The following is a 16,940-nucleotide window of genomic DNA, read 5'->3' as shown; positions in this document are numbered from 1 at the left end:
TTATTATCTACCATACTGTTATCAATGGTGGCAAACATTAGCTAACATCCAGCGAACATGGATGCATGCATCAATCTGGTGCACTTTGAGAGCAAAATTAGGAGGCAAGATAAATAAACAAAGTTGTGCTCTAGCAAACAATTTAAAATCATTTAACACATTGGTTGTATAAATATGAATGGGGATGACACTGCCAAAACTTCACACCCCACAAAGCATGGTTAACGAGACAGGGTTCGTGTTTCAAGACGGGTCGGGCGGGTTGCAGACGTCACTGCAGATCGACACACCGTGGACAGTCCGCATTGGTTGACAGTCGTGCCGTGAGCACTGAGCACGATCCCTATTCTCCAGTAAACTTGCGGCAGCGACACGCTTTCAGTTCAGGCTGGTGCACGCCGAGGGTAGAGTACGAGCAGGGAGGCAGGGAGGCATCCGATTGGTTCTTTCCAAGCGGACCGCGAGGCAGTGATTGGTAGATGTTTTTACAGGATTTACAGCAGCTACAGATGACGGCTCTTTTCCGGTCCTTTTTCAGAGCTCATAACTAATGGATCACTGTCAGGATGTAAAGACCATTTCAGCCAATATAACAAATAGTGTATACTGGATAACATCGTAAACCCTGCCTTTAATAATAGCAAAGTTGTATGACCAAAAATTGGAGATGCAGCTGCTCCTCAGATGCCTAGGGGTAGGTCATTCAATTGGTTTATAGTAGCTGGAGTTAGCAAAATTAAGCTCGATATTGCTTTATAACTGACATTACTGAGCTAGTTTGCTGACATTGACTCTTCTCTACTTGTACTACTGTTAGACTATATTTTATCATCATCTCTTCATATCCAAAAATTGTCATTAGTGCCCATTTTTCAGCCAAATTTGTACAGTTTTGGTTTAAAAAGTTTGAGCCCAGTGATCCTTCATTACGAATGAAAGTCATTGGCAGGTGTGCGTTTAAACAGGAAGGAAGAATTTTCCTGTTTATTCAACCGCTTAACTACTTTTAGCACCTCAGACCAGATCATCCCTCCAGGAGACGGATAGTAATTACATGCCGGATGAGCTTTTCAAATCCCAAAGGGTGTTTTTCTTTAACAAATCAGCTCCAGCCATCATAGAAAATGAGCTAAGGTGTGCATTTTCAGTAGGTAAATAGGCAGCAGGCGCCGAAGGCTTAGAGGACTTTGCGTGATTGACTGTGTGATAAAGTGAGTCAGAGCCCGGGGTCTGAGAGGAGAGACCTGCCAATCAACCTGCACACCGTCAACCGACACCTCTCGTTACCACTGACGGGCCTCGAGGCGTACGCGTATTAAAATGGCTTCGGTGATAACATGGAAAATTAAAATGTGCCTCTGATGAGTGTGCGTATTGTGCCGTAATCGTGTTATTGGAGAGATTAAATTAAGTCTTGGACGTTTAACTTTCCCTCCAATCTGTGGTTGTCAAAATGGTGTAATTTTCGGCGGTGGTTCCTGTCTATTAAATAGAAAGATTTTAACTGTGTCAGTGTTTTGCAGGAGTTCAGACAAGGCTCTGTTGTTTTCCAGTGACGTATCTGCCTGTTGGACAGAAGCACCACGAGTCTTTGTGGCCACAGTCGGTCCTGTTAAAGCCAAACAGCAATATCCGCAGTTTAAGGGATAGTTCTGGTGTTTTGAAGTGGGATTGTATGAGGTACTTATCCGTAGTCAGTGTGTTACCTACAGTACATATCAGTCGGCACACCCTCAGTTTGGAGAAGCAGACAGGAGCTACCGCACAGAAAGCAAAGCAATGTACGGACAAGGCCGGCAGCAAAATGGAGTTTAGCAACCTAAAAGAAAGGACGACCTAAAAAAACAACATCAGTATAAGTGTACGATATATTTAGATTCTTTCACCACTTGCTGTCAGACAGCCCTTTTTGACGGGGAGCTGAAGTCGTCGTATCCATCTATGCTCTCGCCAAAGCCACCAGACTTCGTTGAAACAACCTGTAACTTTACATCGCAGAACACCGGGGTTGCTGGTCTACCGCTGCCTCGATCGGTTAGTTTTGTTTACGCCATTGTGCGACGTCGGTGAGTCCGAACTAACCAAAGTCACCAGTATCTTCACTCCAGCTTTAAAACTGAGCAACCTAAAAATCGCAAGTTGCATGAATGCGTTAAAGAAATTAGTGGCGTTAAAACAAATTTACGTTATTATCGCATTAACTTTGACAGCCCTATTAACAACTATTTCTTTCTTTGACGTATCCGATAAGTTTCAGCTTCAATAAAAGTTAGTCAATGTTAAATATGACTTATTCTCCAACGTACCAGGCTCGAGTTCCTCCAATCGTTGTTGGCTGTCTTGCCTTTATCAGGGTTGTTCTTCTCAAAATACAATAGTTCATCTTTTATCTCATGAATGTTTAAAACAGGTTGACTCTCAGATTCTACTATTTCAACATCTTCCGAGTCAAGATGACCTCAAAGACATTCCTCTTTTAATTAATGTTCATTTTAAAAAGATCTTGCTTTTTGGGAGCAGATATAAAACATCTGGGACATAAAAGTGATGGTATGTCGGAGAAGAGTTGTGCTACTCATTTAAATTTGGTGAAGTTTACAATGTGGTGTTTTTGTTTTGCAATAACAAAAGCTTTTTGTAATTTGCTGTAGCCTCTTCTCCATAGCAACAGCTATATTTAGTTTTACCAAACTAATGGGCAACAAGTCAAACTGATGGCCACAATATAAACCTGTAGTAAAGTAAAGAGACTTTAAAGTGGCCTCCTTCCACTTTGAAACTGGAGAAGCACAGTAATACATCCTCGCAGTATTTGTGGAGATCCGTTTTGTTGACATGAAATCCAAACCGTGACCTTTGCTCTTCAAAACACCGAACTCAGTCTTGTTTACTACTGCATATCTTTGTGCAGCAATATTGATGACAGGCTGCGGAGCGTTGACTCACCCTGCATGCGGTGTGAACACGCCAAGAGCCGAAGCAGGCTGAAGGGAAAACAGACATTTTCTTGTTGTCAAAGTGACACTCGCTTGCTTCCCAAATGATTATGGAGACTGATGCCGGCTTCCTAGACTGATAATCCCCTCTCATATTACTCTAAAGCCTCCCACAGAGAACGTTCCTGCATGTCTTCACCATGTGTGTGTAGAGTCATGCATGCATGCTCTCTCTCCTCGGGGTTGCATGCCAGCCCCTGCAGTGCAGATCCAGATTGGCGACTGGTTGTTCTCTCTTCATGTGGTGTGGGGCTCTGGTATATAAAGGCACACTGAGGTTTTGGCGCTCACTTCCTCTCTAGCTGTTTGGTTTGATGCTGCGGCCTTGTCCTTGGGTGACCCTCCTGGGAGGGTGAGCTACACAGCTGCCCCCACCCACCCCCTCCCTTCTTCAAGGCCTCCGAGCTGGGAGTGCGTGGATGCCTGGAGCTCCTCAGCCACACAAAGAGCCGCCTCACATGGAGAAGCCTCGCACCGCCTTTTATCATTCTGCTCCTAGAGGCCCCGTTTTTCATCTCAGTCTGCTGCTCTTGATTTCCTTCTTCTGCTCTGAAAGGTGTATCTGTTTCACGCCGTCAGTTTCTCCTCCCGCTTCCTCTGAGTCAGGCGCTGAGGTCACCGTGTTCAAAGATGGGTTGGGTTCAGAGTTCAAATATCTCCGCCGAGCCTCTTATCTACTCCCACCAGACGGCCTTTTCATTCCTCACTTCCTGACTTCACAAGGTCTGCTCCTTGTACGGGCATTTCCTCCATTCACTGTGTCATACCCATAGATCCAATCTGCTCATTGGTGCCATAAAGAGGTAGGGGTGCAACAAAAGGATTAATGAACTCCCACACAACTCAAGGAAGTGGCTCCGATAGCTCTTTATGGGCTGTAAGGGCGTGCCGTCCACCTTGATATAAGTCCCCTTTTGGAAGTAACCAGGTTATGTGAAATGAATGGCTTGTTTGTTTGCCTGGGACATATTTTCTCGGCCTAATCACGCGCATGACAATCTCAGCACCAGATAAGTGAGTTATTTCTTCCTGGAGCAAGCCAGCTCCTTCAGACGCCCGTCTGCTCGCCATTGTCGCAGTTGTGATGAATCGCCGGCCCATGAGGTTTGACCGGAGGGGGCGAGGTCATAAATCAGTCGTACCAAAAGTAATCTGCTCTGCGGTGTGTGCATACTAAAGAGGACTTTTTCCCCTTGAAAGTTGTAAAGCAGAGGACGTGATAAGACGTAGGAGCTTGGCTGAAAAGTTCAAAGTTAAGCTCAGGTTTACATTCAAATTGCCTTTTTTTTTAAACATTATGTTAGCGTGTTAACACACTAAACTAAGATAGTAAACATGGTAAACATTATGTTAGCGTGTTAACATACTAAACTAAGATAGTAAACATGGTAAACATTATATTAACATGTTAACACACTAAACTAAGATAGTAAACATGGTAAACATTATGTTAGCGTGTTAACACACTAAACTAAGATAGTTAACATGGTAAACATTATGTTAGCGTGTTAACACACTAAACTAAGATATTAAACTCTGTAAACATTACATTAACGTGTTAACACACTAAACTAAGATAGTTAACATGGTAAACATTATGTTAGCGTGTTAACACACTAAACTAAGATAGTAAACTGTGTAAACATTATATTAACGTGTTAACACACTAAACTAAGATAGTAAACATGGTAAACATTATATTAACGTGTTAACACACTAAACTAAGATAGTAAACATGGTAAACATTATGTTAGCATGCTTACACATTAAACTAAGATGGTAAACTATGTAAACATCACAGTATGTTAGCGTGTTAACACACTAAACTAAAATGGTAAACATGGTAAAAATTATATATATATAAACATTCTATCATGTCGAGGTAAAGCCTCACAGAGCTGCTAGCACGACTGCAGACTCTTAGTCTTGCTCCCTATCAAGATTAATGCTAAAGGCTCTTTCAAGACATTTCTCATTTCACATTATCCTCTTATTCTCTGAGGACTGTCATGATATAGTTTTCTTAGAAAGTAAGCACCCGAATGTCAGATTCATCTTTTAACATTACTTCTCGCTCCAGATAATCGCGCCGCCGGATTAAGACACCGCTTTGATCAGAGAGGATGAACGATGATCCTTATTAGTGCTAAAATCAGTGTGTTCTCTTTTTAATGCTCCTCATTAAGCCCGCTGTCTGTTTGGCTTTAGCCACTTGGACGCGTTATGGAGAGACGGCTGAAAGCCTCGCAGGATTCACGAGTTAATTACCTGCATTAATTAGTTTGGCACTTTAATAGGCTGGTGCGGCTCCGGGTGGCTGAGGGGGGACGTTATCGAGCAGTTCTGGCCCACAACGCTGCGACTGAGACGTCTTTGTACTGTGATTCAGCAAAGCAGAAAAGGGCAGGTTACTACAGAGCAGAAACACACCCTACATTTAGGGGATGCAGTCACATACAAAATACCACTCTTACCTAATGTATGAGTGATAACACGGTGAGATCGGTGACCTTGGGTGAACCTGTGCTGACGGAGCTAAAAGGGTAGAAACCGGCTGGAGGTTGACTTTGTCAGATGGATGGATGAGAGGACAAGAAAGGAGATGAGGTGTGAATAAAGAGATGGATGGATGGGATTCAATAAAAGGGCCACTTTGACGGCAATGTCATTGTTGTCACCGTCTTTCATAAGCCGAACTTCAGTGAAGAGCCTTGTTAGGGTTGTTGATTTGTGTCAGCGGGCCATTACCGGGGGGGAAGTGGTTGTGCGTGTGTGTGTGTATTTAACCGACGACAAGGTGTGAAATGATGATTTCCTGTTAAAAACACACACAAAGCATCTTAACTCACCCACACACAATCGTGCTGAAATGAGCCATGCTACGGCTGGCCGATGTGGATGAAAACATTATAATGAGATCATTTTCATACCTCAAACAGTAACAACTTAAGAACAAATGAGTGGAAGCATCTGCTCTTGTTATTGTATTGATATTTCAACACTTATTTATTCAGGGTCGTTTTCTCTAAGGTGTCATATTTTATAGGGATGCACCGATTGTGAAATTCTGAGCCGATACCGATGTTTAAAATAACAATTTAGCCGACGGCGATGTTTTTGTTTTCATTTATTCCCCTTTTCATACCAGAGAAACAAAGAAATCTTCATTATACACAAAAAACTGATTTGTTTTAACGTCATTCAGCATTTCATTGTTGTTCGAGTCCGACTGCAAATAGCCAACACAACAAACTTGATCTTTAGCTTTGACCGTGGAGACAGTAAGCAGAGCAGTTCAATATGAAAGCTCTGGACTCATCAAGTAGCAGCAGATCAGAAATGTATTTTATCCCTTTTATTAATAGAAGTATTTTAAAACCAATTATTTGACACGCAGGAAGCCTAAACTAAAGGTTTTCAATGCGACGCACCGCCCGTCAGTACGTCAAATCTAAGAGCCATATAACAACCTTGTGAGGTAGTTGTTGACGTTATGACGACAGCTCTCAGATGACTCTGAAGTAAAGCTGAAAAGTCCTACGTGCCAAAAACCTGAGCCTGCCAGGATGCTAAGTAAACACAGCATTGTTGAAAGAGCGTGACTCACTCACCACGGCGGCGTAGGAGCGTTAACAAGGCATCTATTTGGCTCCTCGGGGCACTAGTTTAAACCTGATCCCTGTTTAGTCACTCGCTCGCTCCTCTATGAAGGAATCCAAAGAGCCCATCACCTGAGTGGGAACAAATGTCTGCTCTTCATGATGTCATCGCTCTCTGAAAAAGGGGCCGCCACTGCTACCGCCACCGCCGCCGTGCAAGCGCCAACCTCATTGGACGCGGTAAATATTTACCCACCAGCAGCAATTATAGCAGCGCCGAGCGGCCTCGGAGCAACAGCCTGCTGGGTAAACAGAGGGCGGAGATGGGAAATAAATGAGCAGTGTGCATCTGGCAGCGGCTGAGAGGAGCCACTGATGGGACGAGTGCTGCTCAAAGCAATGACATGTACCTGCGGAAAAGGTCACTCAGGTCTATGACAGACACCTCGCTGCCATCTGCATGTGACAGCTGAGTCCAGACATCCCCCCCTTTATCATCAGCACACAGGCCCGACCCGCAGGGACAGCAGCCAGGTTAAAGTGACCTTTTACCAGGCATCACTTTGTTGTTACTTAGCTTTCTATGTCTGCTGACATGCTATTTTTTTATTTTGCAAACATTAAAATATGTAAACATAACCTCTCAAGCCTCGCAAATAAATCTAAGGAAACTGGTACTGAAAAACGATTATAATTTGGTCCGAATTTGCGCCAAAATTCACATTTCACTCCTTCATAACTCTATCGAATCTGAACACACAGACGTGATGCACACATTTTTAAATTCTGTGTGTGACTTACACTTTCCAATCTTTGATTATCTAATGATGTCCATCGTGAATAAACATCCATAAATCAGCTTAGAAATCTTAGAAAAAAAGACGCTCCTTGTAAATCCTGACCTTGACTGGAGAATCATCACGTTTTGAAGATTTCTTCAGTATCAAAGTAGTCCAGTGATAGTTGTCTGGACATCTATGCGTATATTACAAACAGGAACTGCTAATAGCTAATTCGGCATACTTTTAATGGTGACAGTTTGCTAAAATGTAAACAAATATAGGCTTTAAAAAGCTACTGTAATTAACTCCAAGGCAACATTATACTTCCTGTTTCCATTACCGAAAAGCCCACAAAAAACAGGAACTGTAGTTCCAAAACTTAAGAGTCTGATTATCTCCCAAATCCAAGTAAGACAAAAAATATATATATATATATATTAACTAGGGCTGTCAACTGATTAAAATATTTAATCAGGATTAATCACAAATGAATCACACATTTTTTATCTGTTCAAAATGTACCTTAAAGGGAGATTTGTCAAGTATTTAATACTCTTATCAACATGGGAGTGGGTAAATATGCTGCTTTATGCAAATGTATGTATATATTTATTATTGGGAATCAATTAGCAACACAAAACAATGACAGATATTGTCCAGAAACCCTCACAGGTACTGCATTTAGCATAAAAACATATGCTCAGATCATAACATGGCAAACTGCAGCCCAACAGGCAACAACAGCTGTCAGTGTGTCAGTGTGCTGACTTCACTATGACTTGCCCCAAACTGCATGTGATTATCATAAAGTGGGCATGTCTGTAAAGGGGAGACTCGTGGGTACCCATAGAACCCATTTTCATTCACATATCTTGAGGTCAGAGGTCAAGGGACCCCTTTGAAAATGGCTATGAAATTTTTTCCTCGCCAAAATTTAGCGTGAGTTTGGAGAATTATTTAGCCTCCTTCACGACAAGCTAATATGACATGGTTTTATAGTTTCATATGATACCAGTATCTTCACTTAACCTTAACCCACCAAAAGATCGACTGCGTTAATGTGTTATTATTGCGTTAACTTTGACAGCCCTAATATCAACTTTTCGTCATTCTTTGTTGATGGTAATAAGGTTCAGTTCAGCAGTTTTCCCCAATAATGAACATTTTCATAGTGCTGTACAGCCAGACGCTTCATCCTTGAACAAATGACACTAATGTGGTTTCCATCACTGCACTGTCGACCCTGTAAAGTAGATAAAACGTCTTTCTTTTCCACTCTGAAGTGTGCGAGCAACAGTGCGTGAGAAGAGCCCAAAGCAGCGAAGCTATTTATTCCCTCCGCCGGTTTATTTCAGACGGCGTTTTAAAGCCCAACGGTGTGCGTTTCAGCTCTGACCCCACAGGCCCTGTTGGGATGATGTACGCACGGACAGGAATGCCAACAATGAACACCTTAAATCACCACGGGCTTGTTTCGGATTGGACTTATGAGAACCATATGGACTACTGTTAGTCAGACTCCGGCTCAGATGAATGGCATTCCTTTCCATACTAGGCGACGTGCTCTCATTTTCCGTTCCTCTCACTTTTCCAACCTCTTGTTACCTTTTTCATAAATCTCTTTTACAAACCCTCCTCCTCCTCTGCTTCTACTTCCTCAGAAACATTAATCCCATTCTGAGTTGGCTGAGGTTACAGCTCCTACCGCTCAGATAAACGTAGGAGAGATTGTAACCGGTGGATGCTGGGATTTAAGTCTTATACCTCCCTGGAGACTTTCCCCCTCTGCCAGGAAGCTGTGCGTATGGTTCCCATTTTCAAGCCCCGTTAATGAACCCCGGTGTGGCGATAGTGGTGCGTGGGGGCAGAAGAGGAGCACGGGGCTCAGGGAAGGACATTCCCAGCATTGCTGTGTCTGTCTGACGCAGCAAGGAGGTCTGCTTTTAGGGGGACGACGGCGCTGTGGGGGAGGGGGATGGAAACACTGGGATTAGGAGGTGTGGAGGGATTAGCATTGACGGGAACAGAGAAGGAAAAATGTGGTAAAAAAAAACTTTAACGGGTAAAAATGTCACCAGCAGTATGTGTTTTGTTTTTTTTTCCAAGCAGCAATCACACCATTATTCTGTAGCCTGTCTGCACCACGGTGTTAAATATCTTTATAAAGGTGTGTTAAATCCTGCCAGCGTTGTTCATCAATACCAACGACCCGATGATTACTTAACCGGGTTTAAAAGCTCACCATCCAGCCAGTACTACGATAAAACTCTGTCTCACATACCCAGTCAATCATAAAACATTCCTCGGGCTTAAAGTTCCTTTACTGTTCCTCACAGAGCACTGCTGAAGTTTTTACTTTTTTAATCGCTCAACTGAGCCGCATTATGTTTTATTTTGTTTTTATTAGTTGAAGATATTCTGTTTGTTTTCCAGTAGAGCACTTGGCTGAAATACAGTCCATCAGTTTTTTGCTCTATATTCCCAGTGAGCTCTTAATATTTGCTGCTTTATATCATTGTAAATTTAATATTTTGGGCTTTTGTACTGTTGGTCGGACAAAACAAGACATTTTAAAGATTCACTTTTGGGCTCTGAGAAGTTGTGGCGGGCATTTTTTGTTATTTTACTGACAAACATGTAATCAATCATGAAAATAATTGACGTTTACAGCCCTGTTAAAGTATTTATTTTTGTCCTTTATTAGTGATTGTACTGAAGAGTTGGGTGTCTTCTTGAGCACTGCTGTGTCCCAGGTGTTGTTGTTTTTAAGACAGCAGCTCTGATTGTTTGTCTCTCTCTCCCGCTGTGATTGGACAGGTGGTGACCCCGACCAGAGTGGGACAGTCCTACACCTACAGCCCGGGACAGCACAACCAGCAGGACCTCTATGACGTCCCACCCAGTAGATCACAGGGGGTGAGTGGCTCATGTTCCCACAGTGTGTACAGTTTACCAGTAGGACCTATTCTATCCTATTCTAAAGTCTAATGTAAGTCTAATAATGATGAATAACCACCAGTGTACATTCTGATCGATTTCAAATTCCCAAAGTATGGCTGCACAGTTAATCCAAATTTAATTGAAATTGCAATATGCGCAATTTTCAAATTGCGGAAGGCACAATATTTCTTAAAGGCGAAATGTGTCAAAATACCATTTTAAATTAAACCGTGGTACCGTCAGTCGCCGTCTGACTGTCATTGCTCTTAAAGTGAGCAAAGGTCCTGAAAGATACCACGCCGTTACCACGGTTTTGCACTCAGCGGCTCACGTCACCGCAGTCTTGGAAAGGGAGGAGTGAGCGAAGGGGTACTCAGTTGTATGCAATCTTCAACCACACCACTAGATGCCACTGCTAGATCCTCCACACTGTACCCTTTAAATCAGTTATAGATTTGCAGATATAAATTAGGGAAATGTCACATATGCACCTTCTGCTTTAATCCATGATGGTTAAGCATAGACAAAAAAAAAAAAATCAACATCTGGTCAACAAAGCCGGAATAGTTTGAGATATAAATGCAGTATGAGTTTGTGTTCGTCAGAACGGGACCGCCGTTTCTTTGATCTTCAACATGTTCCGCATTTTAATCTGCCACATATCCTGTTCTCGGCACTGACCTCATATTCTCAGAAGAGGATCCTTTGACAGAAATACTTTCATCCTGTCATCTTGTTTCAGCTGATAAACCCTGCAGCACTTGAGCTCATTGAAGAAAGATAGTTTTATGGCATTATTTAAAGCAAAACAAGTGCAGCTTCTACAAAATAAAAGGCTGCAGTTGACCTTAATCAAACATAAAATGACTAGTTCTCGTGATCAGAACTCGTACTATTTGGTGTTTATTTAATTTTTCCATTCTCTATTTCAGGTGTACGATATTCCACCTGGTCAGATGTTTCCCGGCGCCAGAAACCAAGGAGTTTACGATGTCCCTCCGTCTCAAGTGGACCCAAGGACACAAGGCGGCGTTTACGACATACTTCCCTCCTCACAAGGGGTAAGAGAAGAAGAAGAACTAGTTTTATTTCAGTCAAATAAAGTTTGACTTTAGGAAGTGGTCACTGCTTGAGTTATTTATTGATACGGTTCCTAGTATTTCTCTTAATTGTCTGCAATAAATGAATAATACGTCAAATGTCATATTTAAGACATTCTTGCGGCGGCGCTAAATGAAAGCTTTGCCTGCCAGCAGAGTTTAACCAAAAGCTCCATGAGTGGTTCTGTGTCTGAACTCTGAAAAAGCCAAGGACATAACTCTCCTCTTTCCAGACCCTCTAAGATTTCAGCAGACTTCCAGACCCGACCAGGCAGAGAGCCATCAGTTTGTTTGTAATAACCTGAAATATGCCGGGCATGTTATTTGCGTCGTTCTTAATTACAGTTTTGGGCAGGCTCGTCTAGCTGTAAAGAGTGCATTTCAAATCTGATGGAAATCACTTACATGCCACCGTTTTATTCACCCCGACTGCGCTGCTCCCCTTCATGCTCCGTGCCACGAACGTCACAGTCACATACACTCTGTTCCGTCGAGTTAGTGAGAGGTTAAAGCTTTTGTTGTGCGCTGCGTTACAGGAAGGAATCCGAGGCAGAAAAGTTGAGGTTTCAAATATAGTATCTACAGATACAGAAGGTCTCTCACTTCCTCAATGTCTAACTGCAGCACGGCTGAACAACCTGCTGACATTCAGCGTGTTAACACTTTCTTAAATGTCACGTAAACTGGTTTTCCTAATCAGGATAATAAGGGAGAAGAGAAACCTGGATTTCTCCTGGAGAACGCTCCAAACTCAGACTAAAACTGTAGCAGTTTGAAGTTGAGATGAAATAAAAATGCCATATTGTGCACCTATTTAACAACATGCAATTTTCTTTGACCAAAAAACTATGCTTGGCGTTCACGTGGTTAAGTTGTGAGAACACCGCTGCTAAGCAACGGCAATATTAATGTTACTGTCTCATGTAGAAGCCACAGAGGCTAACAATTTAGAAAGTTGGTAACATAATGCAGGAAATGCATAATGACAGAGGAAAAAGATGAGTAATGTGTGTAATAAATAAACCCGGTGATTGTGCTGCATGTTTGTGGATTTACACTAATGATGGTCCTCTCCTGCAGGTCTACTCGGTGCCTCCCTGCAGGACCAACCCCGCCCTCCAGGAGGGAAACTACGACTTCCCGCAACCTCTCAAACACAAGCAGGAAGGCATCTACGACGTGCCGCCGCCTGCCCTCACCAAACCCTCAAAGAGCCCCCAGTCGCATTATGACTTCCCCCCCACTGTGGAGCCTCCTGCCCATCACCAACACCCAAATACCAACGGCAACGAAGGCATTTACGACGTACCTCCGCCCGCCCTTCATTCGGGGGCGGGGTCTCAGAGGGACGTGTCTCAGAGGGACATGTCTCAGAATGACGTGTACGACATCCCCCGGGGCATGCTGCCCCCTCAGCACCGAGCCTCGCCCGCCGACAGAGACGGAAGCAAAGGCATCTACGACATCCCCGCTCAGGATGCTCGCGCGGTGGCGGACGTGACGGACGGTGTGAACCGCCTGTCGTTCTCCAGCACCGGCAGCACGCGCAGCAGCATGTCCACTTCCTCGTCCTCCACGGGCTCCAGCTCCGAGGGCCGCCTCGCTCTGGATGTGGACGCCGCCGTGCAGAGGTTGTGCCGCCTGCAGCAGGCCGTGGAGGCCTCAGTCGGGGCTATACAGTCGATGGCGGCTTCCCCTCACTGGAGGACTTTTCCCTTCATGGAGCGCCACGCTAACGACGTCCGCACGGTGCTGGACAGGGTCCGGGCTGCTCTGGGGGACTTTGTGGTGTTTGGTAGAGGGGCCGCGGCGAACGCCACGGCTCTGTCAGACTCCAGCCTGCACAGTAAGCTGAGACGGCAGCTGGGGCGTCTGGAGGACTCGCAGCAGATCCTCCTGCAGAGCTACCAGGTCCTGGAGAACTGCAGCTGGGCCCTGAACGCCCTCGCGTCCTCCGGGAAGCAGTACAACAAGAGCGACGACCTGGATCGCTTCGTCATGGTTTCCAGGACTGTTCCCGACGACGCCAAGCAGCTGGCCTCCACGATAGGCAGCACCGCCGAGTTGCTGTTCAGGCGGACGCACATGGACGGGTCTTTCTCCATCGGGAGCACTCCCGATGAGAACATGATCCACCCGATGACCTCACCCTCCTCCGACAACGACAACTATGGAGGCCCGACCAAGCCCTTCCCAGTGCCCTCCAGCCAAGACAAAGAAAACATGAACAGCGAGAAGTGTGTGAAAAGCTGGATGGAGGACTACGACTACGTACATCTGCAGGTAAATCCTCAGAATGAGAACAGAAGATTTTGTGTAGCGAATATCTTCAATCCTTCTGGTTTTCTAAATTTCATTCCTGCATTAGCTCTCTGACTAAACGCCAGGCGCTATGCGTGGCAACCAATGATCTCTGCCGTTACAACCGCGTGGTGTATGAAATATCCCTAATCACAGCTCGATTTGTTGACACGTGGCAATACTGTTTCACGTTCTTTAACATTGCGAGATAGGACATTTGTGCTGCATTCATGTGGTGTCGGAATAATCAGAAATACGAGTTCCCGACTGGTAAACTTCACATGAATGCCCCCTTAAGTCGGAACAACAATATTTACAACTGATTCTGCAGCACTTTCACCATTTAAATAAATAATTTGCTAGTGTTTCTAATTTCTTTCTACAGGAAAGTAGGCATTGAATCATGTGTTCAGGGATGCATGAAGCTGGGGGGTGGGAGGAGAACAATATGAAGCGATGAAGGTCGGGGTAGCATAGTAGTACGGGCAAGAACTTCAGTCTACTTTCACCCCTGTGTATGGTGTATGGTGTATGAAAGGTCAAACCAGGCTGTGTGAGTACCTCTGAATGCCGCCGTCTGACCAACTCTTCTTCCTCCGCAGGGCAAAGAAGACTTTGAGCGTCAGCAGAAGGAGCTGTTGGATAAAGAAAACATTATCAAGCAGAGTCAAGTCCAGCTGGGCCAGGAGCAGGTGAGGCTCTCTCTTACTATCAAATCATACATATTTATATGTATATACCATCAGACACACACAGCTGTTGACCTTTAGGGTCTCGGGGGTGCAGAGACTTTGTGAGACAAACATTTGGAGCGTTTTTGCAGCCAGATGGCACCTCATAGCTTTGTGTTCAACCTTTTGAAGTCATATTACTTCTCAAAATGTGCTCCTGTTTTGACTGTTGGAAGTAGGGCTGCGCTGCAACCAACAATTATTATCATTTCTGATTAATCTGCGGCTCATTTTGTCAATTAATTAGTGTATGAAATACCAAAAAGTAGTGAAAAAACACCCATCATAACCTCCCAGAGCCCAACGTGATGTCTTTAAATTGCTTGTTTTTATTTGACCAAGAGTCCAAAAACCAATAAATATTTAATTTACCATCGTATATGATTAAAACAAGCAGCATTTGAGAAACTGGAACCAGCAGATATTTGGCATTTTTGCTTGAAAAATGACTGAAATGAAAATCTATTATCAAAATAGTTGATCAATCGACTAACAGTTGCAGCCCTAGTTGGAGGCAGATTTATATTTTTGTGCATAAGTACATTAACTAAAGTACTTTAAGTCCAATTTTGAGGTACTTGTACTTGAGTATTTCCATTTTATACTACTTAATACTTTTACTACTACATTTTGGAGGCAAGTATTGTACTTTTTACCGGTCATTGTGCCGCATCGCTCTGAACAATGACCTGCTAGCTGTACATTATGCTGCTTATCACACAGCTACTTACTTAAGAAATCAATAATTTGACACAAAAACAGTCCGCCAGAGTCCGACATCAGAACTGTGTCCATAGCAACGGTCTGTTATACATAGCAACGGTCTGCTATACATAGCAACGTATAGTCTGCTATAAATAAATAACAGACCGTAGAAGGCCATGATTGACCAATCAGAACCGAGTATTTAACAAAGCCGTTGTAATAACCGGTAATTAAAATGAACTCCACCTTAATGAACACATTAATGCATCAATAATTATAATACAATGATAGAATATACATTATTCTGAAATGGGCTATTCTGCATAATGAGTACTGTACAGTATTTCTATACTGTGTATTGCTACTTTAACTTAAGTAGAAGATCCGAGTACTTCTTCCACTGCTGTGTATGTTAACAAGCAAGGTGGGAGAATAATGTGAATCCTGTCGCCCCTCACAGATCAACCAGTTCAAGAAGCTGGAGCAGGACGTGATCAAACCGGTGGAGAACGACGTCACGCAGTGGATCTCGCACCAACACTCGGGCGTGACCTCGGCCCCCCCCTCGGACTCTTCCTCCGCCCCGTCCCCCATCACCCCCGTGTGCGCTCGTGACCGCCAGCTGCTCGGCTTCTACTCGGAGCAGTGCGAGCAGCACTTCGTGACGCTCCTCAGCGCCGTGGACGCCTTCTTCAGCTGCGTCAGCGCCGGGCAGCCTCCGCGCATCTTCGTGGCGCACAGCAAGTTCGTCATCCTCAGCGCCCACAAACTGGTCTTCATCGGAGACACCCTGTCCCGGCAGGCCTCGGTTCCCGACGTGGCCAACAGGGTGATGAACTCCAGCAACGTGCTGTGTGACTTGTTAAAGACGGTGGTGGCGGCCACTAAAACGGCCGCCCTGAACTACCCCAACACAGCGGCCATCCAGGAGATGGTGGACAGAGTCACCGACCTCTCGCATCACTCGCAGCAGTTCAAAGAACAGTTGCTGCAACTGGCCAACTTGTGATTTTCAACCAGTCGACAGACTCTGTGTACATTAATCTAGCATAAATATATATTTACAGTATATATATATATAAATATATATATATTGCTCTTCATCTTTAAGTTTTGGATGTTGTAAATAATCTCCGTTCTGTACATATTTGCTCTATTTTTGTGTAGATTGTTTTATATTATGGTATGAATATCTATGTAGATGCAGTATCGGTGTCTCTGTAGGGTTATGTAGACGTTTTTCATAACATTCCTGTCGCATATTATGAAGCACCTTATTATGAGATGTCCTGTGTTTTTTTAATTTTTGCCTGTAGAGTGTCGTAGATGTGTCTTACTGCTGGCTGTGACAGTAAATCTCCTTGTAAATCATGTTAATGTCGATATACAGTATGTGTGTGTGTGTGCGTGCGTGTGTGTGTGTGTGGAGGTCTCCACAAAGTAAAGGATTGTTCTTAACCATGTGACTGCGTCCTTTAATTTCTCTGACAACAGATTTGTTATAGTTAAAGAGACATTCCCAAGAGAGACGAAAACGTACGATAAAGTCAGATAATTGTGATATAGTTTTACTTGGCTTGGACGTTAGGAAAGGTCAGTCAGGAGGTCTTTTATAATTTAAGCAAATTGGGGTTTTCAATACTGATATTTTTGGACTAAAGCCACAAGGAAATACCCATTCATTTAAAATAAATATTGACCGTTTTAATGCTACAATTAGTATTCCCTCACATAAATGTGTTAATATCAGGGTGAACACTGTTTAAAAGTCACCATATTGGCTGTT

General features: G+C 43.7%; 1 protein-coding gene across 3 annotated transcripts in view; it reads left to right on the top strand.

Moving 5' to 3' along the window:
- Positions 1-16,617, top strand: part of nedd9 (neural precursor cell expressed, developmentally down-regulated 9) — a 39,795-nt gene extending 23,178 nt beyond the window's left edge. For all 3 annotated transcript variants that reach the window (XM_037795268.1, XM_037795267.1, XM_037795266.1), the window contains exons 3-7: positions 10,195-10,293; positions 11,250-11,378; positions 12,498-13,700; positions 14,321-14,410; positions 15,615-16,617. In XM_037795268.1, coding sequence (XP_037651196.1) covers positions 10,195-10,293; positions 11,250-11,378; positions 12,498-13,700; positions 14,321-14,410; positions 15,615-16,163 — 2,070 coding nt within the window. In that variant the 3' untranslated portion in view covers positions 16,164-16,617. The remainder of the gene's footprint in view (positions 1-10,194; positions 10,294-11,249; positions 11,379-12,497; positions 13,701-14,320; positions 14,411-15,614) is intronic.
- The last annotated feature ends 323 nt before the right edge of the window (positions 16,618-16,940 follow it).

Source organism: Sebastes umbrosus, chromosome 15 (assembly GCF_015220745.1).
Source record: "Sebastes umbrosus isolate fSebUmb1 chromosome 15, fSebUmb1.pri, whole genome shotgun sequence".
Lineage (NCBI taxonomy): Eukaryota > Metazoa > Chordata > Actinopteri > Perciformes > Sebastidae > Sebastes > Sebastes umbrosus.
This window is presented reverse-complemented; position numbering and strand designations above follow the sequence as displayed.